The sequence below is a fragment of the Chiloscyllium punctatum genome, chromosome 3, assembly GCF_047496795.1.
Source record: "Chiloscyllium punctatum isolate Juve2018m chromosome 3, sChiPun1.3, whole genome shotgun sequence".
NCBI lineage: Eukaryota > Metazoa > Chordata > Chondrichthyes > Orectolobiformes > Hemiscylliidae > Chiloscyllium > Chiloscyllium punctatum.
This window is the reverse complement of record NC_092741.1, coordinates 42,764,974-42,792,642: the sequence shown is the minus strand read 5'-3', so window position 1 is coordinate 42,792,642 and position 27,669 is coordinate 42,764,974. Positions and strand designations below refer to the sequence as shown.

At 42.2% G+C, this 27,669-nt stretch overlaps 1 protein-coding gene across 1 annotated transcript; it reads left to right on the top strand.

Annotated features, from left to right (window-relative positions):
* The first annotated feature begins 574 nt into the window (after positions 1 to 574).
* Positions 575 to 24,979, top strand: ccdc162 (coiled-coil domain containing 162). The gene is made up of 8 exons (XM_072549026.1): positions 575 to 609; positions 3,224 to 3,396; positions 9,141 to 9,213; positions 16,396 to 16,506; positions 17,667 to 17,780; positions 20,155 to 20,349; positions 22,189 to 22,387; positions 24,912 to 24,979. The coding sequence occupies exons 2-8, from the start codon at positions 3,260 to 3,262 to the stop codon at positions 24,977 to 24,979; spliced, it is 897 nt and encodes a 298-aa protein (XP_072405127.1). The 5' UTR covers positions 575 to 609; positions 3,224 to 3,259.
* The last annotated feature ends 2,690 nt before the right edge of the window (positions 24,980 to 27,669 follow it).

Genomic DNA, 27,669 nt, shown 5'->3' with positions numbered 1-27,669 from the left:
CTTCGAATCCGTTAGATTAAAAAAAAATGCTGAAGGACAAAAGGAGGCAGATCCATTATAAATTGTGAAATTTTCACCCAACCAATGTAACTGTGCAAAAGCAAAATACCGTGAATGCTGCAAGTGTAATGCTTTATTTTCATTTGAACTTTGGAAGCCTAAACCCAGCTATTTGAATACCTGAAAGTGGGAATAATCAGACTGAAGACCATTTTTACTGTTCAGGTGCTGGATTTACCCGCAGATAACAACGGTGCATCAAGAATCACCTTCCTTCACTTATGTAATGTACGCGTTTCTATAGTTACAAATAGGCGAGTTTGAGGAGGGGCTGGGATAGTGAATAAAAAAACACTTACGCGTTACAAGGGCGTTAAAGGATAATGAAAGGGTAGATGCAAGGAGTTGTTGAGAGATGAATTGTGCAAACACATAAAGCAAAAGCTGAGAAGATTGGATGACTGTGAATGTTGATATTGTCGTCCTGGTGATTTTACACACACACACCATCCACTCCCCTTCCCCCTCATACATGGCTCCAACAAACACTCTCTCCGGCCAGACTTGCTCCTGGGTTTTTCACATCTGAGTGACTCAGCGTCCATCCAGGTTTGGAAAATGTTTTAGAAACAATTCTGGAAAACTTCTGATCGGCTAAGACCACGCTTAAATGCTGCTTTGCAGCGTCCTATTATATTCCTGTGAAAAATTCAGTTCAGCACTCGCTTCCTTATCTGGAAAATTGGGCTGTTTGGCTTCATTGACGAAGGAATTTGGATCGAGTCTACCTCAGGTAGACTCATTTTTAAAAATCCATGCTTCAGGCTCTCTGCCTTTATTCCTGATGAAGGGCTTTTGCCCGAAACGTCGATTTCGCTGCTCCTTAGATGCTGCCTGAACTGCTGTGCTCTTCCAGCACCACTAATCCAGTATCATATTTTAAAAACCCAAGGCAAAGAGAGGCTGCTGAATTTGACTGATCCTTTGATTGTAATTGCTTGTAAGGGTGAAGAACCATATAATAAATAGCTTTTTAAAAGTAATTTCAAATATGTCAAGAGATTTTACAGAATTATCTTGATTATCCTTTTCAACACTGCGTTTAATCGTTTATATTTTGGTTTAAGAAATATTGAAATGTTCCCAGGTTGTTCAAAGGGATACCCCTGACTTGGTAGCAACACTTTCCTCAGAACCTCTGGATTCTGGTTTCAAATTCCAGTCTAACACATGGCGACTTCCCAATTAAAGTACTTTACACCCCTCTTTTTTTAAATAGATTATTTAACTACATTGAATCATTGTGTTTGTGTTTTCCTGTTAGCCTGGTATTGGTGCTAGGTCTCCTGACTCTGAAACCACCGTATATAAAATGGTCACAATCTTAAAGCTTTAGTCACATTATCTTACTCACTCTGTGTGTGTGTGTGTGTCCTGTCCACTATCATTCCGATTGCAGAAAGTGCATTCTGGCACCAGTACCCTTTGCTTTAAGGTGAGGTTTCTGCCCCTTTCCCAGGTGGAAGCCTCATTGTGAGGGAATGCCAGCCAGTGAATTTTGTCCCCTCTTCAATGACACCCAGGTCCCAAGTTGTCTCCAGTATTGAGGATCCTGATGGGAATCGCCAGGGGTGGGGGTTGCGGGAGGTGGATGTGAGGGGGGAGGGGTGAGGCAAGTGGAGACATGGAGGTGAGGGCTTTGGGTGGGTAAATGAATGGGGGCAGTATTCAAATGGTTGGGAGCAAGTGATCTTCCCTTGCCTGACACCAGCCCTAAAGCTGCTGGGGATTCTGCCTGGTGTCCTGCCTCAGTCCTTTACAGAGAAATGTCTGGCAGAGGTGGGCGAGGTCCTTGTGGCGTATAACATTCTAATTAAGCCCCTCAATGCATCAGCCACATCTTAATGAATAGTGGAGCAGGGTCAAGCAGCTGATTGGCCTATTTTTGCTCCTATTTCATGCGTTTGCAATAGGTCCAAGGATCCATCGGCCAAATGACACCACCCGTCCCTGTAAAGTGGCAGGGGAGCAAAAGGTCTAGATTTTTGGCATAGTAGTGAGGGAGAATTACATGATCAGAGATGGCACTTTTTATTTATTAGATCACAGCCGTCTCTATCTGTTGTGTCGGTGCTCCTCCATTTTGAACACCATGTAAAAGACACTCTGTACACAAGGCCACACAATGTATTCTGTTTAGGGGACTTCAATATCCACCATCAAGAGTAGCTTGGGAGCACAGATTTTCTGATGAAGATACTTGCCCCACTGGGCATGCAATGGGTGTTGAGAGAACCAGTGAGACAGACACACCGAGTTGATCTGCCCTCACCAATCTGGCCATCACAAATGCACCTGCCCATTATTAGTGGAAGTACCCACTACACATTAATTGTAGAAGTGCAGCTCTGTTTTCACACTAAGAATCCTGTCCATTGTATTGTCTGGCATGATCACTGTACTCATTGAGGTAGATTCAGAGCACATCTGGCAGATTAAAGCTAAGCATCCATGAGGAACTATGGGCCAACAACAGCAGAAGACCTGAAAACATTTGTTACTGGAAACTTGTCTTCCAGAACTAACAATGATTACAAGAAAGAAGAGAAGCGGGAAGCCACTTGACCAACTGAACCCACTCTGCTATTCATTTCAATCATGGCTGTTCTGATTGTTGCTTTAGCTGCACTGTCCTACCTGCCCCATAACTCTCTAGTTGAAAAAAAATCTGTCTCTGTCAACCTTGAATGTACTCAATGACCCACTGCTCCCTGGGAAAGTAAGTTCCTAAGACCAATGATCCTCTAAGAAAACAAACTCTTCCTGATTTTGTCTTAAATGAGAAATTTCTTATTTTTAAACTATGCCCCACAGAGTTCTAAGTGGTCTATTAATGGCTCTGTCATTAGGAATATCATGGTGTTATATTGGCACTCACTGCCTGTTAGTCTAAGACAGTCCCATCAGTTGATGGAAGGGCATGTTGACTTTGATTCACCAATTCCAAATCAATATTCAAAATCACAACTTTTTGGCATGTTCGTCTATACTGAAAAGATAAAGCCTTTTGCCACATTTAGTGCACATTTTGAGTTCTTGGGGAATGCCTGATATTTTTCAGGGTGAACACAGGAATGTAATCGATGATGTAACCAGTGCTTAGTTGCAAAAGTAAAATATTGGTACTTCAGTCAAAATTTTATCCTAATATTTGTTTGGACAGCACATTTGTCTTCTGCTGTTAAATAACAGTGGAGCAATGGGGGATCTATACAAAGTGTCTGCTACACCAAGAGTCCAGGCTTTGGAGAAAGAACTGGCTGGAGATCTGGCAGAACTGAAGCAAGAAATTGAAGAAAATGAAATATTACAGGGGACATCTACACGACCTTTCAGGTAACATTTAGTCTTGTGTTGGCCCACTTAAAACATTTTAGGACTTGCACTATAAAAAAAACTTTCATGTTTGCACAAATAAAGCAAGTAGACCTGTTGGAATAATGCCCTGAAGCACTGCACAGGCAGTGATAGGATGTGGAGCAGAGAGCTTCTGATCTCTAGCTATTTACACAAAACAGAGTTAATTACATGACGGGTTTCATGTGATATCTCAGGAAGCCTGAATGGAAAGGAACATCATTTATTGTCAAACCACCAAAATAAATTTACTACTTGTGGCTTACACAGGCTCGTCCCAGCCTGGAACAGACAGTTCTGCTGACCTATCCCTGTGTCTGCTTCCCTTTTTTTATTCTAATAGAATGATGTCTAATAGGAATGTGCAGTGAATCAGCAGCATGGGTTAGAGGAGTTGATGTGTAGTCCTATAATCTACATAGGTTTGTTCACCTGATTTAATCATGCTAATAGCTGCTTTTAATTTATTTATCCTGGGATCAGAATACTTACATCCTTAGTAAATGCTCAATGACCAAGTGTATTTATTTTCTGATCAACTTGCTCAGGGATGTCATGACACATCCCTGGTGCAGATGGAGAAAGGCTCCTGACTCAGAGGTCAGGACACTATCGCTGCCCCACAAGAACTCTTTGGGTCTGCTTTTTTAGTTATGTGTGGAGGTGCTATCACATGAAACTGAACAGTTTTTATCTCTATCACCAAATCACCATGTCCATTTTTGTTTTTAACTATTAACTGCCAGCAGTAATCGCTGGTGTGGCTAATCAAGCAAAGCCCATAAAGGACAATGCAAGCCATGGAAGGTGAGGGAGGGGTAGGGATAGTGGGAAGGGGAGCAGTCTAAATGGAGTTGGATGGGGAGATAAGCCACTCTAACCCCCACGATGCCAAGCTCTCTCTAAAAGTGGTCCCTCTCCAAGGCCACAAATGTAGTCGTGGAAGAGGGGCAGGCTGTCAGCAGAAATGACTCCCTCCATGGCCTGCTTCCTGGGCCTGTTTATAACTAATGTGGCTAGGCCTAGGAGCAGACCCATGCGGAGGTCCTCTGACTTGCCATAGGGTCTGCTTTCTATTTTTTTTTACATCCAGAAGTGCTACCGCATACAACTGAATGTGTTTTTTCTTGCCATCACCAACTCACCTTTACTTCTTTTTGTTTTTAACTATTAACCACCAAATAAATCACCCGGGTGGCCAATTAGACGTTTATATGCAAAGCCCATTACTGCTTTTTATTTCTGATCCTGTTAACCTATTTTCTAATCAGGTTGGTAAAAGATTAGGTTAGATTACTTACAGTGTGGAAACAGGCCCTTCGGCCCAACAAGTCCATACCGCCCCGCCGAAGCGCAACCCACCCATACCCGTACATCTACCCCTTACCTAACACTACAGGCAATTTAGCATGACCAATTTACCTGACCTGCACATCTTTGGAGTGTGGGAGGAAACCGGAGGAAACTCACGCAGACACGGGGAGAATGTGCAAACTCCACACAGAGAGTCGCCTGAGGCGGGAATTGAACCCGGGTCTCTGGCGCTGTGAGGCAGCAGTGCTAACCACTGTGCCACCGTGCCGCCCCCAAAAGCAAGGACTGCAGATGCTGGAAACCAGAGTCTAGATCAGAGTGGTGCTGGAAAAGCACAGCAGGTCAGGCAGCATCCGAGGAGCAGGAAAATCAACATTTCGGGCAAAAGCCCTTCATTGGGAATAGAGGCAGGATGTCTGCAGAGTGGAGAGATAAATGAGAGGGGGGTGGGGTTGGGGAGAAAGTAGCATAGTGTACAATAGGTGAATGGGGGTGGGGATAGAGGTGATAGCTCTGAGAGGAGGTTGGGGAAGGTAGCAAAGAGTACAATGGGTGAATAGAGGTGGGGATGAGGGTGATAGGTCAGAGAGGAGGGTGGAGTGGATAGGTGGAAAAGAAGGTAGGCAGGTAGGACAGGTCATGGGGACAGTGCTGAGCTGGAAGGCTAGAGCTGGGGTGAGGTGGGGGAAGGGGAAATGAGGAAACTGGTGAAGTCCACATTGATGCCCTGGGGTTGAAGTGTTCCGAGGCGGAAGGTGAGGCGTTCTTCCTCCAGGCGTCAGGTGGTGAGGGAGTGGCAGTGGAGGAGGCCCAGGACTTGCATGTCCTTGGCAGAGTGGGAGGGGGAGTTGAAATGTTGGGCCATAGGGCTGTGGGATTGATTGATGTGGGTGTCCCGCAGAAATTCCCTAAAGCGCTCTGCTAGGAGGCGTCCAGTCTTCCCAATGTAGAGGAGACTGCATCGGGAGCAATGGATACAATAAATGATATTGGTGGATGTGCAGGTGAAACTTTGATGGATGTGGAAGGCTCCTTTGGATGGAGGTGAGGGAGGAGGTGTGGGCACAGGTTTTACAGTTCCTGCGGTGGCAGGGGAAGGTGCCAGGATGGGAGGGTGGGTTGTTGGGGGGCTTGGACCTGACCAGGTAGTCACAGAGGGAATGGTCTTTGCAGAAAGCAAAAATAGGCGGGGAGGGAAATATATCCCTGGTGGTGGGGTCTGTTTGGAGGTGGTGGAAATGTCGGTGGATGATGCGGTTTCTGCGAAGGTTGATAGGGTGGAGGGTGAGCACCAGGGGGGTTCTGTCCTTGTTACAGATGGAGGGGTGTGGTCTGAGGGCGGAGGTGCGGGATGTGGACGAGATGCGTTGGAGGGCATCTTTAACCACGTGGGAAGGGAAATTGAGGTCTCTAAAGAAGGAGGCCATCTGGTGTGTTCTGTGGTGGAACTGGTCCTCCTGGGAGCAGATCCGGTGGAGGCGGAGGAATTGGGAATATGGGATGGCATTTTTGCAAGAGGTAGTGTGGGAAGAGGTATAATCCAGGTCGCTGTGGGAGTCGGTGGGTTTGTAAAAAATGTCAGTGTCAAGTTGGTCGTCATTAATGGAGGTGGAGAGGTCCAGGAAGAAACCGCGGGCTTCGAGGCCCTCGACCATGATCCCACCCTCCATCACCAAACCGTCATCTTCCAGACCATACAGAACCTCATCACCTCAGGAGATCTCCCACCCACAGCTTCCAATCTCATAGTTGGAGAACCCCGCACCGCCCGATTCTACCTCCTTCCTAAGATCCACAAGCCTGACCACCCTGGCTGACCTATTGTCTCAGCCTGCTCCTGCCCCACCGAACTCATCTCCACCTACCTTGACACTGTCCTATCCCCCCTAGTCCAGGGGAGATACGTTCAAGACACCACCCACACTTTCCACCTCCTCCAAGACTTCCGTTTCCACGGTCCTCAACGCCTCATCTTCACCATAGATATCCAATCCCTCTACACCTCCATCCACCATGACCAGGGCCTCTAAGCCCTCCGTTTCTTCCTCTCTCGACGTCCCCAACAGTACCCTTCCACCAACACTCACATTCGTTTGGCTGAACTTGTCCTCACCCTTAACAATTTCTCCTTAGAATCCTCCCACTTCCTCCAGACCAAAGGGGTAGCCATGGGCACACGTATGGGCCCCAGCTATGCCTGTCTCTTTGTTGGCTACGTAGAACAGTTGATCTTCTGTAATTACACCGGCATCACTCCCCATCTCTTCCTCCGCTACATTGATGACTGCATTGGCACAACCTCATGCTCCCACAAGGAGGTTGAGCAATTTATTAACTTCACCAACACATTCCACCCTGACCTTAAATTCCCCTGGACCATCTCTGACACCTCCTTCCCCTTCCTGGACCTGTTTTCTTTTAAACTTTAACCTAATTTTCTTAATTTAAAAAAAAACACTATTTTTCTAATTGACCAGTTCAGGGAAATGTTATTACACGCCTTTGGAACAGGTGGGACTTCAACCCAGCTAGGCAGGCCATTGCTTGTTACCAAGAAAACTCATATCCAGTGAGGTCCACAAGAAGTTCATTAATGAGTCCCTATGGATCTTGTAGGGATTATCACATCCAGCATCATTGTGAAGTAATTTAAAACTTCCATCCACTGCTAAATTTGAAGATACCGTACAGTTTTTGCCTAATTCTAAACAATTAATGACATAACGTTTGGCATCAAGGCAAGTGCAGAATATACATTTGAACAAGTTAGTTCAAGTTATAGCAAGGCAGGAGGCAAACAATTTTATCAGAGTTCTGAAGAAGGGTCACTGGCCCTGAAACTTTAACTTTGATTTCTCTTCGCAGATGCTGCTAGGGCTGCTGAGTTTTTCCAGTGATGGTTGTGTGTTTTTTAATCAAAGAGTTATAGTGAGAGGGTGGGTAAGAGGAGCTGAGGCCACAGAAAGATCAGCCATGATGTTACTGAATGGCGGTGCGGGCTTGAAGGGCCAGATGGCCTACTCCTGCTCCTGGTTCTTATGTTCTTAGCCTGGCTCGAGCCAGAAATACAGATCCTGGTCATTCTAAGGTTAAACCCATATACTATTCTGTATGGAAAACAATTCTCTACAGTAATTAACAATCTTTTGGATTATAAATAGTTGGCCCTTGCTGTAAATCTGAAGGAAGTAATGAAACAATGGGCTAAATGTTACAAGTTTTCTGTCTGTAATTCCCAGGGTTGTTTATCCCCATGTCCCTTGGTATACCATCCACCATTTGTTGTTCATTGAGCTGAACTCTGGGACTGACTGTGGCCCACCACCTGACTTACTTGGACTCTGACTGGGGACTGGCAAGACACCTGACCACACTCTCTCTCACAGATGCCCAACTGACCGTAAGTGAATCCCATGTTTTTTTGTACTGGACCTGCCGATTGACAGAGGCCACCCTGGACTACCCTAAGTCCTACTCCCCTTCAACTCTGAGACATTGTCATTTGGTTGAGGTGCATGCAGTGCATTTACTGTGTAGACTGCTGTCAGATATTGTAGGTGTGAGATTGATGCAGGAAAGTATCATAGCCAAATGGCTAAATAGCAAGCAACAGAGAAGTACAGGGAGCCTTTGATGTCTGGCTAAGGACTCAAAAAGGCAAAGTAAGGTAAGGGTGTTATCAGCACCCAGGCAGTAGCAAGGTGAGTGGGCACTAAGACAATGACTAAGCAGCCCTGAGATATAGTCTGGTCCAATCTGTGACATGGTCCATGTCTCTGCATATGCACTAAGTATCTGTGCAGCAGCTTTTCGATGATAGTAGCTGGAGCATTCCAAAGGGCAGCTTTAAGTGCAGAACTGCATTGTAAGCAAATAGGAGATGTGTGATTTTGATGCATTGGGGATAGTACATGTTGGATGTCAATGCCCGGGTGTGTGCAGTTGCTGCCTCTGGAGTGTACCCTATGATTTTGGTATGGATTGTCCAAAATCGAGGTCTGGAGTTGAATGTGGTGAGGTGGAATCTCTAGGGGCCTGCTCTGACTTTCACATCGGGAATTTCAGTGTTTAGATTTTATCTGGTTAGTGGCTGCATGTTAATGAGGTGAGATTAGGTCATGATGAGGTCAATTGTGATTGATGTTAGTAGATCTCATTTCAACTTCAGGGACTTGTCTGAAAATGCAACTATTTTATCTCAATGTCAAGAAGAACTTTACTCATCATCTCATCTGAATGTCCAAAATTTTCTCCCAGGGCTCGTTGGTCAGGGCCTGGGAATATTCTACCCCATATTCCGAATTTCTGGAGTAGAGCAGAATTGATGTTAAAGTCTTCTCAATGTTGGTTATGCCTCACAATGTAACATCGTCTTACTCATACTTTGATGTGTTTCCCTTATTTTTCAGTTCCATTTGTATACCGAAGGACATTTCTTATTTCAGGAAGGAACGTGAACTGGTCCTGAAGAAAGGTTTGAAGGTAAAATATTTGGTATTTGGGATTTGGTAATATCGGAAGAATCAGCATCTAGCAGGCTTGTGGAGAGGATGTTGCTGAAACTGTCAGTGGCCCTTTTCAAAGTATCTGTTTGCAACCCTGTGCACAATTTCTGCTAACAGTTTCCTCTCCTGGGCTCAGTCCTTCTGCATACTCAAATGCCCCGACTAATGCTGGCCCTGTCCATTCCTGTCTTCACGCTCCTCAAAAGCACTCCTGAATAAATGTTCTTAAGAGACATAAAACCACTAGCTGCGGGTAAGCAGTTTTTCAATGTGCACCCTAAACATGTGCTAGGTTCCTGGGCAAAGCCATTTTGGGGAGTACATTTGAAATTGGTCAACTGCTAGTGTTTTAAAAAGCCTAAATTTCCATAAATAAAGGACAAGGCACTCACAAGGAATATTCAAATTGGATCTCCCCTGGTTTCTCTTCTCGTGCCAATTCATGACAGAAAATCCTGTAGAAATTAACCCATATGCATTTTCAGCAACAATTTTTAAAAAAAAATTGAATGTGTAAAATCCTGAGGTGGAATATTAACACTAAATGTCGGAGTGAGTGTGTTAGGTGGAGACCGGCACAACTACAGAGAAAACCCATCAAATGGAATGCCAGTCAGCTTATTAAGAGCTGACAGATGGCCGTGGATAAGTTTATTTCCTTCAACACCTCGTCCAATTTCTTTTTGAAATCATTAATCTTCTCTGTTTTCTTAATCCTCATGGCATTGGAACTAAAATTCCCCGTCCTAAATCTCCCAAGCACCCTCTTGTGTACCATCCTTGCTGAGGATGTTGTATACTTTGCTAACCATTTTTTCAAAGTGCCACCCTCAAACATCAACTCACATGTGTCCTTCTGTCTCTGTTACCAATATTGCTTCTTCATGTTCCTTATTTTAAAATGCAACAACTCACAATTTTCTGAATTAAATTCCAGCTGCCACTTGCCGGTCCATTTTGCCATCAAATCTGTATCTTGTTGTATGCCGAATTTTACCACTCTTCAAAGTTTGGTACCATCAAATTTTGAAATTTTACTTTGTGTTCTTAAGTTCCAAGTCATTTATTTAAGTATATTAAGAAAAGCAGTGTTCCTAGCAGCGATCCTTCAGCAACACCACTGAGAAAAAGCCACTTGCTTTTTTCAGCAGGATCTTTTCAGAGAACATTTCTGCCATCCAGGGTTTGAAGGCCAGTCTCCCACATGACAGGCAGCAATGCTGACTGGTAAGCAGTCAATAAAGTAACTGACTCAGTAAAATCTAATGCTTGATTACCAATCCCTTTGTAAGGATGAGATAAGAAAACAGGAAAAGACTGAATCAGCTCCCTGTTGTTATTCCAGAGGGAATAATAACATTTAAAAAACTGCAGTCTAGGTTCGTAGAAATCCATGATTGCTCTGAAATAAAAATTTCAGGAATTCAATCTCCAGTTCTCTTTCTAATTATTTTGGAAAAAGTAAGGAACTTGCAAATCATTAAAAAATGAGAGTGACACCTTTTACCCCTTGCTGATGCAGAGATTGTGAGCTGGGATGTTCTGGAAACTAAAAGGGCTATAGATTCACACAGAAGAAAATGCTGCAAACTGTTCTGGCTACACAAACGTGATTTAAAGCTCCTTCTAACTTGTTTGAGAAAAACATATTCTGTTGACATGGAGGTCTTTGCGACAGGCTAAGGGTTTGAAAATAAAACTTTAATGTTCCCATAGAGGCCACTAATTAAAGAGAAATTTGAACAACAAGTGATTTACTGAAGGATTGAAACTATAGGATTCCATGGTTTAAGACAGAGAAGTGTTACAATGTAAGGATCAAATAAACCTAACATGATTGAACAAGCATCTTCTTAGGTAACTAATTATTCTTTGGATTAACATTCAAAGCTTAAGCTTCCTTTTTCATCTATGAATCTGTTCCCTGAGGAATTCTCAATTTATCATGTTCTTGAAGGTTATCCACTTTCCTGGGACTAACACCAAACTTTCCCAGAGCTGCCTTGTAAAGTTTAGGAGTTTTCAGCTTGAGTCAGGAGTTCATTTGCAGGCCCTGTTGTTACGAACCCAGCTAATGTGAATCATGTACAAGTCAGGTCTGAGAGTGAAACTACCTGTTTGTTTGACCCTAACTTTGTTTTAACTTAGTTCAATCCACAGAGTTCAGTTTCTGAACAAGTGGCTGCTATTGTACTTTTACCACATAGAATGAAATGTTTGTTAAGCAAGACGAACTTGAGCTGAGCAAAAATGTTGGAAAGAGTTAATTACATACATCAGGATAGAATTCGAACACTCATTCTCTCAGCAATATCCTCAAAAACACCAAAACCCTAGTGAATATTTACCACTACCTCCACACAAGGGTTGGCAAACCTGCAACTAGTGAATTTCTGTGCATTCACTTGATGTTTCATCTTTAGCTGGTATCTCTCCTTGGGATACCTAAAACAGACTGCAAACTAAACTCATTCCCACTTAAAGTGCAAAGCAAACACACACTACCTAAATAAGAACTGAAAGATGCTATAAATCAGAAACGAAAACAGAAATAACTGGAAAAGTTCAGCAGGTCTGGCAGCATCTGTGAAGAGAAATCAGAGTTAACATTTCAGGTCAAGTGACCCTTCCTCAGAATTGATGGTATTTCTGAGCAAGAGTCACTCGACCCATAATGTTAACTCTGATTTCTCTCCACAGATGCTGCCAGACCTGCTGAACTTTTCCAGCTATTTCTGTTTTTGTTACAACTTACCTAAACTCACTTTGCAGCAAAGTTGCAGGATGTCTCCACTCTTTGGTGCATATACACACACACAATATACACAACACAATACACACACACGTGCACAAACACACAATGTATACAGACACATGCACAAACACACAATATACATAGACACACATGCACGAGCACACAATATTTATATGCACACGCACACAGTCTGACTTCCTTCTGGGAAATCAGCTTGCATCTTATTCAGAAATGGACTGTTGAAATGTTATTTTGCATTATAAAAATGGCAAAAACATAACCCTCACAAGGCACCTGCTGGGAATGAACACGATAAGATTTACCATTTCCTTGCAAATTTGTCTTAGCCTTTTGAATTACAAGTAGCTTTTTCTGCATAATGTTTTCAGCTTCAAAAAATCTGAAGAACAGAAGAAATAATGAACTACGACAGGTGGCTTAACATATTGGTGGTTCGTCAGATTGTACTGAGGATGGTGAGATGTGGGTTTGTGCCAGTAGTTTCTTGCACAGCAAGTCCTCAACCTCCACTGAGCAGTTGGCGGTTGAAACAGAAGGCAAGCACTTTTCCACAGGGCTTTGAAAAACGCAGAGCTTTATTAATATTTCAAAAAGTAGCACTTATCTACAAGGGATCTTGTAAAAAAAATGAATGTGCCAGGATCCTGGCATTAAGGAAAATTAGACATTATCCTTAATGATTAATTAGAATTGTAATATAAATGCAGATAGTTCTTTAAGGTCTTTAAAGCAGCAAAGGATTTCATTTTGATGCCTTTCAGAACATTGGTAGGTCTGACCCATTTAAATAGAAACCTGTTTAATGGCAATTGCCTGTCCAGTTACAGCACCAGCATTTCACTAATCCCATCTCTGTCAAGATATAGACACCACACCAGCATCTGCGGTATGGATTACAAAAGAGAAAACTCCTAGGATATATTTAAAATGTTAATGTGAATTATTTATCATTGTACAAGATGTTACCACCTGCAAGTATTAATTGACATTGCAATTTAGGTGTCATCTAATGTAGGGAGGTGTTGACCTAGTGGTATTATCACTGGATTATTAATCCAGAGACCCCGGTCATGTTCTGGGACCTGGGTTAAATCCTGGGTTAAGTTTTGAATTCGACTTAAAAAGAAAATATGGAATTGAGAGTTGATCGTTGACTATGAAACTCTTGCTGATTGTTGTAAAACCCATCTGGTTCACTAATGTCCTTTAGAGAAGAAAACTGCAGCCCTTACCTGGTCTGACCTTACCAGGACTGAAGACCCACAACAATGTGGTTGACTCCCAGCTGCCCTCTGGGCAATAAATTCGGGCCTAGCCAGTGACACCCATATCCTGTGAATGAATTAATAAAAATTATCTATCCAGTTGCAGCACCAGTGCTGTAGAAGTTAGTTGTTCTAAGCTGTTTCCTAAAATGTATCAGAAGCGATCGTGTGTACACTTAAGCTGAGCCTGTTGTCTCACAAGAAATCATCCTGTATCTTAGATATTGTGTAACTAACTACTAAATAAAATGTTATATACTCATTGACTGTTTATCAAGATTGAGCTTTCTTCTTCACGTGGATATCCTTCCCTGGTTTTAATAGTTTAGACTAGTACCACCAAGAGAATTGGTGTTAGTGAATCGACCCAAAACTTCACAGCCCTACCATTACAATCCTTATTTTTGGAAAGTAGAGATAATGTTTTATAATGTTGGGTGACAAGTTTATGTGGGCAAAATTGTCATAAGGATGGACAAAGGCAACTATTAACAGGGAAATTATTGAAACATAAACTGAACAATGGCAAGTCTTGTGGTGCTGACAGCAAGTGTGTGCTGAACAGTTACATTATTCTACAAAATTTGTAGTACAAGACTTAATGGGAATTAATACATTCAGATCTGATACTGCAATAGAAATTAAATGTGATGCATGAACAAATTGGAACATGATTCAGGGAGTGGTGAGTCTGTAGAAAGCGGTTGAAGCCAAAACATTGCATGTTTTCAAGAAGGAATTAGATACAGATCCAGGGGCTAAAGGGATCTCAGGGTTGGGGGAAAGTGGGGGCAAGCACTGATCTGGGTTATCAGGCATGATTGTATTGAATGGCAGAGCAGGCTTGGAAGGCTGAATGGCCTAATACTGCCCTTATTTTCTATATTTCGGAAAGGTGATGGCCTAATGGTTATTTTTGCTGGACTGTTAATCCAGAAACACAGCTAACCCTCTGAGGACCCGGGTTTGAATCCTGCCACAGCAGCAGAATTTGAATTCACTAAATATCTGGAATTAAGAATCTAATGATGACCATGAAACCTCTGTTGATTGTTGAGAAAAACCCATCTGGTTCACTAATGTCCTTCAGGGAAATCTGCCATCCTCACCTGGTCTGGTCTACATGTGACTCCAGACCCAAAGCAATGTGGCTGGCTTTCAACTACCCTCTGGAATAGCCTAACAAGCCATTCAGTTGTATGAGGTTTCCTTGCCCATGTCTAAACTGATGAGACTCCATGTGCCTGGAGTCAATGTTGAGGACACCCAGGGCAATTCCCTCCCGACGATATACTACTGTGCTGCCACCTCTGCTGGTTCTATCCTGCCGGTGGGACAGGACATATCCAGTAATGGTGGCATTGTATCTGGAACATTGACTGTAAGGCACGATTCTGTGATTTCAACAAAGAAATGAAACAGGACTGATCACCTTGCATCGACCTAGGCAATGGAAAAAAACAGCTACAGAAATAGTCCTGTCAACTCTGCAAAATCCTGCTTACTAACATCTGGGGGCTAGTGCCAAGTTTAGGAAAGCTATCTCACAGACTAGTCATGCAACAGCCTTGACATAGTTATACTCACAGAATCGTGCCTTACAGTCAATGTTCCAGATACAATGTCACCATTACTGGATATGTCCTGTCCCACTGGCAGGATAGAACCAGCAGAGGAGGCAGCACAGTAGTATATCGTCGGGAGGGAATTGCCTTGGGTGTCCTCAACATTGACTCGAGGCACATGGAGCCTCATCAGTTTAGACATGGGCAAGGAAACCTCCTGCTGATTACCGTGCACCATCCTCCCTCAACTGATGAACTAGCGCTCCTCCATGTTCAACATCTCTTGGAAGAAGCACTGAAGATCACAAGGGTGCAGAATGTTCTCTGGATCGGGGATTTCAATGTCCACCACCAAGAGTGGCTCAGCAGCAGCACTACCAACCAAGCTGGTCGGTTCCTTCAGGACATCGTTGCTAGACTGGGTCTGCGGCAGGTGGTGAGGGAACCACCAAGAGGCAAAAACATAGTTGACTTCATCCTTACCAATCTGCTAACTGCACATGCATCTCTCCGTGACAGTATCAGTAAGAGTGAGCACCGCACAGTCCTTGTGGAGATGAAGTCCTGCCTTCACGTTCAGGATAATATCCATTGTGCTGTGTGGCACTATCACCACGCTAAAAGTGACAGACTTTGAACAGGTCTAGCAATTCGAGACAGGGTGTCCATGATGTGTTGTGGGCCATCAATAACATGGAAATCATACTCCAACACAATCTACAACCTCATGGTCGGAGAAATGTGGCCCCTAATCAGGCCTCAGATCAACCTGCACTTTTCAATGGCATTACCATCACTGAATCCCTCACTATCAACATCCTGGGGGTTACCATTGATCAGAAACTCAACTGATTCACCATTTAAACGAAGTGGCTACCACAGCAGGTCAGAGTCTAAGAATACTGTGATGAGTAACACATCTCCCCAAAGCAGGACCATCATCTACAAGGCACAAGTCAGTGATGGAATATTCCCCACTTGCCTAGTTGAGTGCAGCTCCAACAACACTCAAGAAGCTTGACACCGTCCAGAACAAAGCAGCCACTTGATTGGCACCATGTCCACAAGCGCCCACTCCCTCCACCACTGACACTCAGTAGTAACTGTGTGTACTACTTACAAGATGCACTGCAGTAATTCAACAAAGATCCTCAGACAGCATTTTCTGAACCCACAACCACTTCCATCTAGAAGGACAGGGGCAGCAGATACATGGAAACACCACCACCTTCAAGTTCACTTCCAAGTTACTCACCAGCCTGACTTGGAAATATATTGCCGTTCCTTCACTATCACAGGGTCAAATTCTAGAATTCCCTCTGTAAGGGCATTATGGGTCAACCTACAGTACGTGGACTGTAGCAGTTCAAGAAGGCAGCTCAAGGGGCAACAACGGACGGGCAGTAAATGATGGCCCAGCCAGTGATGCCCCTGTCCCATGAGTGAATAAAGAAACCCCTATAGAGCTTAGACTCTCTATATCTTTCAGAAGGCTTGAAAATACCTTTCTGCAGAGCTGTTGAAATTACAATTTTTTTTCTTTCTTTTCATAGGTGGCTGAAGCAAAACCACTTTTAATTCAGGCAGATGTTATGCAGAGAGAGCTGGAGAGCTGTCTACAGCAGGAGTACACAGCTGAGAGTTTACCTCTTCTCCTCCATCAGGTTATTTTTGATATATAAATAATATAAAGTGTTTTCCCAAACCTCTCTGTTTCCTTGCTGAAAGTTCCTTCTGTGTCTGTGGTACAGTCAATGGGTACCTGTTACCCATCAATACTTTAACAGAGGCCATGATCTCTGTTCAGGAGTTGATTGCAGTCAGGTGAAACCTCAGCTCTGTGAACCTAACCTTTGTAAATAACTTCTGACTTTCACTCCATGGACTTGGCTTAAATTGGGAATCAAACTGGACAACCAGGGAAGAGCGTAAGAGGCCATCCCATTCCGGAGTTGGTTGGACAGAAGGCCTGATTTGGGGTTTCAGCACTGTGTTTAAAGTTTAAAAACAAAGATTAAAGCAGAAAACATCATCCCTTCTCTTTCCCCTTCCCTCCTCATGCTATATCCATGCCAATGTATGCTCCATATCCAGTGGCCATTCGTATCTTTTGTGACAAAGTAGTACCCTGTAACCATCTGGCATGGGTCTTGTGCCTCTCTATGCCCAGCAATCCATCTCAGTGGCGATTCATACCCATGCTAGTCTACCATCTCCCATGGCCCTTCATCCAAATCATCTCCATAGCCTTTATGCCAACTCATAAGCCTCCCAGCCATCACTCTTTTCTCTTTGGTCTCCATGACAACTCAAACATTATCCAGCCTGAGCATTAATCAGGAGGTATCCTGACATAAAATGTTACAATCTAATTGAAAATACACCTAATATGATTGGAATTGTTTCAAACAGTAGCCTCGTCTTCATCCCAGATTTTACTTAATATTGATAAATTAGCCCCTAGGTTTCATTTGAACTCATATTCCTGAATCATTAATCCAGAGTATGGAATAATTGTCCAATAGCATAACCACTGTCTTACGTAGTCTGAATATTGACATTACCGCTGGAAAACTATCCCATAGTTCATCAGAGAGGTTGCAAGCTTATGAATTGGATTAACTGAAAAGAAAATTACTTTTGTCAGAGCTTTTCACTTTTTCCGGTCGTGAAATCATCATCTGACGCCTCATTCAGTGAAACAGTAAAGTATATTGAGTTAACCAGTACTGAGCAACCTAAATTTGGTCAGCTTATTCCATTGCATAACCTGCATGTTTAAATCAACTGCTATTGTTTTCATCACACATCATTCTTGTTTCAGTTTTTCACAGATCGGATCCATCAGTTAGTGCAATGCAAATATCTGCACATGCTCAGATGGAAACGATTTTGTCAGCATACAAACATCAGTGAACAAATTTATCCACTATATAAGGTAAACCACAAATTGCAAACTTTGAACATATTCAGTAGCAGTGTAGACAGTCTCTATACAGTATCAGTCGGTTCTGATATGATGCGATAGTTCTGTTCACTTACAACCCCGTAGTGTAACAAAATCATGTAGTAGCAGCACCACCTAAACCAATGGGACCAGAATTGCATTGTATCCAACACAAGTAAGGAAAGTTCGCAATCTACAAATAATTGTATAAATTTTTCAATCACATTATAGCCAATTTGTGTTGAAGAAACACATGTTATAGCAGAACCGACGCTATAGCATATTCTGAGTGGTAGAAGTTCTTTGGTTACTTTGGTAGTGAATGATTTATTCATAGAATCCTGACAGTGCAGAAAGAGGTTATTTGGCCCATCAAGTCTGCACCAATCCTCTGAAGAGCATCTCATCCAGCCCCAGCCCCCAACTCTATCCTTGTAACCCCACATTTAGCAAGACCTAATCTACACATCTTTGGACTGTGGGAGGAAAGTGGAGCACCCACCTGAAACCCACACAGACACAGGGAGAACACGGAAACTCCACACAGACGTGATCTGGAGACGCCAGTCTTGGACTGGGGTGTACAAAGTTAAAAATCACACAATACCAGGTTACAGTCCAACAGGTTTATTTGGAAGCACTAGCTTTTGGAGTGCTACTCTTTCATCAGGTGGCCAATCACCGAAAGCTAGTGCTTCCAAATAAACCTTTTGGGCTATAACCTGGTATTGTATGATTTTTTTAATAGATATTTTTATTGGAAATATAACATTTTTACAAGTTTACAAAAATAAACAAAAATCTCAAGTACAAACATTGATATACAATTAAATCTTAAATAAATAATAACCAAAATTTGATTGTGTGATTTTTAACTTTACACACACTGTCATTCAAGGCTGAAATTGGACTTAGGTGCCTGGTGCTATGAGGCAGTAGTGCTAACCACACCAAGCTACCTTGAGCATTGCTAGTGAAAATGACATTGCATTACAGTGCTTCAAAAATAATGTCTTAGCTATGAAACTCTTTAGCTTATCTCTAATGTACGACAAAATGCTTTCTTTCAAAAATGTGCAAATTCTACTTGATAGCATGAACACCCCATGATCATGTTTATCACCCCATTGTTGATAACATAAATTATTCGTTTGAGAGTAAAGGGTGATATAGCAATTCTCCAATTTAGCAGCACTTTAAAGTTTGATTTACTGAGTACACATAGCATAGCGGAGGTGGTTTGCAGTTACCTCTGTTTCCCTCTGTCAAAAATAGGAGACTCCAGTCTGCGTTGGAATAGAGGCCACTTTTGTTTTGATCAGTGGCTAATTTTCCTCCCAGGATGGCAAGATACTTATTGATTAATCAAGTAATTTGACCATCTTAATTCATCCAACCAGAGCCACTCCCTGCCATCCTTGTATTGCTGCATCTGTTTATTTCTTAAAACATTTTCTGAGGTTTTACTCCAACAAATTTGCCCCAAAGTAAATTCCAAATGTAGATGCTTCTTCGTTTGTAGAAACTTCTGCTGACATCAATCCTAAAGTTACCTTCACTAATTTGAATTTGTGTCTATTTGTTCTGCTCTCACCATTTAATTAAAAGTAATTTTGTTGTGCAGCTCTAAGAGAACTGTTGGATATCTTTTTTACCGAATGAGAAGCCCAAGTCTTTCCTGCCTTCCCTCATAAGCTATAACCTTGTCAATAGAAGTCAGCCTGAGTCTCTCTTCTGTGTTGCCTTTTCTTCAATGCTTTCTTTGTTCCTTGCCAACCAGCACTAGACACATCAGTCAAGATCATGTGGCCTTGAGCACCAAATATATTTGAATGTGGCAAAGTCTGGCTTTTGCTGGTAACAGTGACCTTCCGTTACAATTCTCAAAAAATTTCACTTTTTCAAGATCTAGGCTGTACCTTCAGATCCGACTGTTATTATGTGATGGTCTAGATATTAAAGTCACTTCTAAACAGATTGCTTAGTTACTTGTTGACTTATTAACGGTTAACAACTGATGTAAATGTGTTGCAAGAGGTGCAATTTTCAACTATAATAATATCTAGGAAATTGATCCACAGTCCGGTGAAGTAGTGCACAAAACCTCATGGTTGGTATTCTATGCAGAATTTTAAAATTGGTAGAAAATATTGAGGTACAACAGAACAAATTTTCCTGGCAGCAACATGAAGATCCAGTGTTGGAGCTTATGAGGAAATCATTGACTTTGGGTTGTCAGAGCTTACACTTTCTGGCGCTAGTATTTCTGGTGCTTGTACTTATTGGTGTAAACTGGGCTGCCTTGCCATTTGCTGCAGTCATCCTGAAAGCTATTGTCTTAATTTTTATTTTCTCAACTTTCTAGAAACAAATTTCTCATATTATGAAGGAGTATGATGACGCTGTTCAGAGAGCTCGAAGGCTTTCAGCAGCTAGAGAACATTTTTTAACAGATACAGGGAGCGCCAGTAAGTCTGTGACCCAGGAAGATGTGATTATCTACCTTCAGTGGCTGGTGTGTCATTTGCACTCTCTGACAACTATCCATGACTATTTAAGGGTAAGATCACAAAAGAGGACGTAATGTCTTTTCCTCTACACAGTACTTGCATTCTTTCCAGGTGCATTTTGAAAAATATTTCCACTTGATTTACCTTTATGCATTTACTTTAATGCTTCGTATTTACAATGTTTATACTAGAAGAATTTCTCAACAATAAAAATGTATACACATAGTTTATAATTTCTGAGATAATTCAGTAAACTATCTGGAAATTTTTGAAATGAAATTAAAGTCTTTAAACTAACCTCTTTTACTTCTGCTTTAGTTGTGTCAGCATCACAGACTAAGGTCTGTATTCTGCTAATGTTTCTAAGGGTAGATTGGGCTAAACCAGAGGCACGGATTTAAAGTAGTTGGCAAAAGCAGTGATGGGGTCTGAGGAAAAACATATTTTATGCAGTAAGTGAGACTCCAGAATGCACGACTAAGGGTATGATTCATTCTCGGCAAGAGAATTGGATTATTATTTGAAGAGGAAGCATTTTCAGGTCAATGAGGAAAAGATAGGGAAGTGCCTTTGGGGAATTGCTCTTGAAGAAAGCCAGCACAGATGCAATGGGCTCTTTCTATGGTGTAGTCATTATATGATTCTACGTTTTTTAATGTAAATGGGGAAAGATGGGAGGATAAAGAATGGAACATAAAGTTGATATGGACTATTTGGACTGAATGGCCTTGTTCTGTGCCTTATACCCATGTAATCCAATCAACTGCTCTGGCTGATTCCATGTCAGCTCCAGGAATTTCTGGTTGCTATTGTGAGGAATTGGAATCTCTTAGAAAGAACAGTGATATAAAGGGGGCAGAGGCAGTGGGAGCCTCCTTACACTGAGGCCTCCCATTTTCCTAGCCCAGAAGGTAACTGATGAAAGGTTGGTGATCAATACATTGAAAGCATCTTCTAAAAGGACATGTTGCAAGAGATAGCTGGTCCTCTAGAGATGGGAATGAGGTAGAGGGAGGCACCAAACAGTTGAGGTTGGAAGGAATTGGTGCGAGGCAGTTAGCTATTATTGCATTTGGTTAGATTATCCTGTCTAACGATGACTCTCAGTCCAGCAACTTCCATAAGGAAAGAGAAAGAGTGAAAGTAAAAAGAAATTTAGGTGGGGTGACTGAGCAAAGATGAACAGGTTTTTCAAGTAACAAGAATTCTTGAAGACAACAAACACTCAATCCAGAAAGAAATCCATCTCATTACCAACCTGAACCAAATGGTCTGGTTCTAAGTTCTCCACCTCTTGGTGTCTCCTCACATTGCTGTGGAGCTGTGTCACCTACACCATGTCTACTCAGGATCCTGATGGTCCCTTCCTGATCCTTCATCCTTGACACTGCTTGGCCTTTTCATTGTGTCTGTTCTGTCCTTTTGCAAAGAACAATCCATGAACTAATGTGCAGTTTGCTTACCTGTCTATTCCAGTGTTGAACACTTCTCAACTGAATGACCACATGTAAGACTGTGCCTCAGAGAAAGGAGGCTTCAGATCTGTTTTCAACTTCTGTCAATGCAATGCCACTGGGCAAGGTCAACACCGCAGAGGCAATGAATTGGCAGAAGTTGAAAATAGACCTGCAGCCTCTGTGGTGTCGACCTTGCCCAATGGCATTGTCATGGCACTAGAGCTGCCCACTGTCTGATTAGGGAGCCACTTCTGTCATCCTCATTCCCATCACATGCGATCTCCCCAGACGCCCATGGCTTTTGAAGAATGATTATGTGAAAATGAGAATGCAATTCAATGCCTTTAAGTCATTTTTGTAGAAATGTTGGGGCATTATTTAATAAATGAACAGACACACAGCTTAAAGACTCTAATTCCCCTAATATTACAGGTGTTACAGTACCTGCCTATGTCTCACAATATTGAGGCAGCATCTGAGAAGCTTTCTGAAGCAGATGATGAAGATAAAGGCAGCACCATAACATTGCTCTCCTCCTTACGTACTCCTACACGTCCCAGTACAGCTTTCTCCAGTGTTTCTGGATCAGCTGGTAAGGAATCAAATGTACGAAGAAGCCTACACAAAGAAGGTAGGGAGCCTGCAACACTCATGTTCAAACAGCCATCATTCATCAGAACTGACTGTGAAATGATAAATATAAGTTGCACCTTTAAGAGAAAGATAGTCTTAGTTAGAAGACCACTTCTTACCTCAGACTAGAGAGGTATGGTGAGTAGCTGTTGAAATGTAATGTTGATGATTGTGGGGTTAACCACTTCAGAAGTAACAGAGCTGCAGACTAATTCTTAAATTGGGAAGTATTGGTGTCCTTGTCTATAAGGTTAACATGTTGAAAGTTAACATGCAGAGGTAGCAAGCAGTTAAGAAGGCAAATGTTGATCTTTATCACAAAAGGGTTTGAATGCTGGAGTGAAGATGTCTCACTTCAATGATATGGAACCATGGTGAGACTGCTTCTGGAGTTTTGCGCACAGTTTTGGGTCTCCTGTCTAAGGAAAGATATACTTTCTTACAAGGACTGCATGAGATTAATTCCTGGGATGATGGGACTGGCCTACACAGTGGGATTGAGCAGACTGGGGCTTTTATTCGCTGGAGTTCAGAAGAATGAGGTCATCCCACTGAAACTGACAAACTTTTTAAGAGCTCAACAAGATAAACACAGAAAGGATGCTTACCAGAGCTGGGGGAGATATGGAACAGGGAACGTAGTTTCAAAATAATGAGCAAGCAAAATAATGACTGTATTGGAGGAACTTTTCCATTCAGATATTAGTAAATCATTGGAGATCTCTTCCTCATTGAGTACTTTCAAGATAGGAATGAATAGATTTCTAGGTACCAATGACATCAAGGGATACGGAGAAAATGCTGGAAAATGGCATTGAGGCATACTCTAGAAAAGGATCTCAAAGCATTGACAGGCCTACTCCTGCTCCTGTGTTCCATGAGAATTTCCATTTGGGCCACTCATTACTAAGTAAATTTTACTATTTTGGTAACCTATGTTTAGGAATTAAGAGACCAATACTGACATTTGCAAATTGGAGCTAACTAGAAGAAGTGATTGGGGTGTGAGTGTTGTTTGTTGAGAACATGGGATAGGACGGTGTGCCCCAACAACTTGTATCACCAAATTCAAAAAAAGTCAGGGGGAGAATGTTCCACCTGGGCTGATAGGGGTGGCTGGAGTTCAGCACAGATAGATGTGAAGTAGTATATGTCTAAGGTAAGAGCAGGAAAAGGAAGTGCATCTTTTGAAGCAGAGGATTTGCAGATTCATAAGCCATGAAAAGAGCTGGAGCAAGCTATTAAAAAATGTTAAATTAAATCTTTGATTTTAAATCCCTCCATTACAAACATTTACACCACATGTTGCATCCGTAAGGCTAAGAGCATTGTTGAACGTCCCACACACCCCTCACTCTAACTCTTCTCCCTCCTGCCATCTGGCAGAAGATACGGGAGAGTTCAGTCTCTCACGGCCAGACTGTGCAACAGTTTCTTCCCCCAAGCCATCAGGCTCCTTAACACAATATGATCGGACTCTTTCCCATCTGAAATTCTTGGCACAACTTCAAATTGCTGCTAGAAAAATATTTATAATTTATCTATAAGTTACTCTGTAACTTGCGTGTTTTGCACTTCTTATGCACTTTATGCCGTGTACAATTGTGTAGTTTATGCTGTCCATGTAGCACCCTCTGTCCTGGAGGAACGCTGTCTCGTTTTACTGTATCAGTTATTTATGGTAGAAATGACAAATAAAAACTACTCTACTCAACTAAATCAGATGTGATTTCATGTGTACCTGCTATGACTGAAGCAGAGCGTTGTTTTTGTATTCAGGTCCCTTTATGAGAAATGATACCTTTTTCTTAGTTTTCCCAGTAACTTGCTTTGTCTGCATTCTAACCCTTTATGATTAATGCACTGGGATACCTCGACCTTTCTGCATTTCAGAGCTCTGCAATCTCCCGCTTTAAACCAAATCATTCAGGAAATGCGGGCCTCCCTGGCTAAACTAACATGAGAAGCTGGTGTTGAGCTGCTGGTCTTGAACTGCTGCAGTCGATTTGGTGTCAGTACACTCACAATGCTGTTAAGGAGGGAGCTTTTGTTTCTGATTTCTCTTCACAGATGCTCCAGATTTGCTGAGCTTTTCCAGCATTTTCTGTTTTTGTGTAGGTAGGTCTGAGTGGGAGGAATCAGGTCTGAAATGAGGTGGGGAGGGTGGGAGTCTGATGTAGAGTGGAAGAAGCAGAGAGTCAGGTCCTGTGGCAAGGAAAGGGGAATGAATTTGACCAAGGGTTGTAGCATTAACCTGTTCCAGCACAACTGCAGTCAATGGGAATCGGGGACAAATCACTCCATTGGTCTGATTCAATACCCAGCACATAGGCAAATGGTCATGGTTATTGGAGACCAGTCAACTCAGCTCCAGGAAATCTGTACAGGAGTTCCTCAGTGTTGTGTCCTAGGCCCAACCATCTTCAGCTGCTTCATCAGTGACCTTCCCGGCATCATAAAGTCAGAAGTGGGGATGTTTGCCAATGATTGCACAATGATCAGCACCATTCGCTACTTCTCAGATACAGAAGCAGTCCAAATGCAACAAAACTTTGACAACTTGGACAATGTCCAGGCTTGGTTTGATTAATGGCAAGTAACATTCATGCCACACAAATGTCAGGCAATGATTTGTCCTTGGTGTCCAATGACATTACCATCCCTCAGTCCTCCTGTATCAACATACAGGAGGTTAGTAATGAGCTGAACTGGCCTAGCCTTTGATTTGCAGTGGTTTCGACAGCAGGTCAGAAGCTGGGAATCTTGCAGTGAGGAACTCACCTCCTGAATTCCCAGTCTACCAGGCGTAAGTCAGGAGTGTAATAGGATACTCCTCACTTGCCTGGGTTATGCAACTCCAGCAACTGTCAAGATGTTTGACGCTGTCCAGGACAAAGCAGCCCATGTGATTGGTATCCACATTCAGCCCCTCTGCCACTGAGGCTCAGTAGCAGCACAGTGTCTTATCTACAGAAATTCACCAAGCTCTGAAAACAGCAGCTTCTAAACTATCTGGAAGGACAAGGGCAGCAGATATTTCATTCCCGATGTAGGGCTTTTGCCCGAAACGTCGATTTTCCTGCTCCTCGGATGCTGCCTGACATGCTGTGCTTTTCCAGCACCACTTAATCTAGACTTTGATTTCCAGCATCTGAAGTCCCCACTTTTGCCTAGCAGATATTTCATCTCCAAACCATTTACCGTTCTGACTTGGAAATATTTTACCATTCCTTCAGTGTCACTGGGTCAAAATCCTGGAACTCCCTCTAACAGAATTGTGGATCTATCGGCACCAAATGGGTCAAGAAGGCAACTCATTCCCACCTTCTCGAGGGCTGTTACTGATTAATAATAAATGTTGGCCCTTGCCAGCAGAGCTGACATGCCCTGAATGAATAAAAACTAAAAAAAACAATGCATTCTAGAAATCTAAATACAGTATATTAACCAGTTCCCCTTTATGTACAACTCATAATTATGTCTGCCTAAAAGAACTCCAGAAAATTGCTTACACATGATTTCCCTTGCACAAAACCATGTTGATACTGCTTGATTACCTTGACTTTTTCGAGGTTTTCAATAACAGCTTCTATCGTTTTCCCTGTGATCAATGTTAAGCTAACTGGCCCATAGCTTCCACGTTTTCTGTCTCTGCCATTTTTCATGACCTTGTCATCTTTAAACTTGACTATTCACATGTGGTGGTGATCGGCCTTCTACACTTTATATTCTATAAATCTGTAACTCTGTTGTCCATAAGTCTCATTTACCCAACTGTCCCCATCTTCCTCATCTGAAACAACATCTTAATTTTAAAACTCTCATCCATTTTTACAATTACTTCAAGGCCTCATCACTTCCAACTTCTGTAAACCCCTCCAGCTGCAAAATAACTCCATTGGCCTCATTTCATTTCAGCCTCTTGAGCATCCCCTCCCAAAGCCACTCGGCTTCCCAACCTCTCTGTACTTCTTTATGATGCTCCTTAAAACCTATTTCTTTGACCAGTCTGCCATAGTGGCTGTTTATGGCACTTGCTAATAATTTTAATTTATGATGCTATCAAGTACCTTGGCATGTTTTATCTCTGTCAAGGGACTCTTTTCTTCACTAGATTCTATATCCTTTAACTGATAAACTTACCAAATCATGGGGCCAGTTGTACTATCATTTTGTTGAGGTCTATAAATTCACATTGCAGCATCTATTACTTTTCCTCCAATTCTCACTCAGATATGTATCAACTGTACTTTTTGAATAAGTCCCTTTGATCTCTTGGATAATTCTATACTTGTACTCAAGAAAATTGTGAATGGACATTTTACCTTCACACCTCTCGTCCAGCTGCTGTGAGGTATTCAGCCACAAACTGGAAATGTGTCTTCTTCCAGGTTGAAAATCCTCTCACCTTTTGAACAGTTGACCCATCTCACAATGTCTCCTTCTAATCACTAGACTGATGCTCTCTACTTTTTCCCCTCTGCATCTTTTCCTGCTGCAGCTTTCAACTGCTGACTTAACTCCCCCTGGCAGGCCCCTAGTGATTTCCACATGAAATGTCCCACTCATTTCCCATTTCCTGTTGAACATTGACGTCTCTTTTCGGGGAGCTGAGTCGTAAATGCTGGGGAGTTGGAGAACAATATAGGGATCTCGTCACAAAATGTGCATTAAATCTCCAATACTGGAGACATTGATGATGGAGTCCTTTCACTGAGATCACAACAGAATGTTGAGATCTTGCTTCTGCTCAGATGATCTCAGAGTTAGAAAAAAATCAATAAGCAAGGGTAGTAGTTTCATAAATGTTGGTTAAGGTTGTTGAATATTCACAATAAGAATTAATGGGCATGCTCAGAAATAATTAACAATTTTCAACAACTTTGATAATTACTTTATTTTATTCCTGTGTTGTAGACTCTATAAGTCTGTATATCACATGGTTATCATTGTACTGTATGTAATGTTGTAATTTGTAATGAGCAGTTTACAGTCATTTGGAAGCTGTAATGTGTGGTGTATTTCAATTTAGTGGTTTCATATAAGCTATTAACTGTTATTTCACAGACTTAGTGCTATCACTTGGTAGCTGTAATGTGTAGTGTGCTTTAACCTGATCATTTATGGGAATCATTTCAGGAAAAACTTCTATTCTCTTATCATCAGCTGCAACCCATACCGTCTCGATCTTCAACAAATACTCCACTGTCACAGGCTTTGAAGGTAAAGGTGAAATAGAATTTAAACATGTTGTGAAACTTCCATGTTACAATGTAGTGT

Bases quoted from the DNA above. Each gene is read 5' to 3' on its own strand.
- ccdc162 (XM_072549026.1), top strand. From the start codon at position 3,260: ATGGGGGATCTATACAAAGTGTCTGCTACACCAAGAGTCCAGGCTTTG. The intron at 16,507-17,666 runs GTTATTTTTGAT...TTCTTGTTTCAG, and splicing joins TACCTCTTCTCCTCCATCAG to TTTTTCACAGATCGGATCCA. The intron at 17,781-20,154 runs GTAAACCACAAA...TCAACTTTCTAG, and splicing joins AAATTTATCCACTATATAAG to AAACAAATTTCTCATATTAT.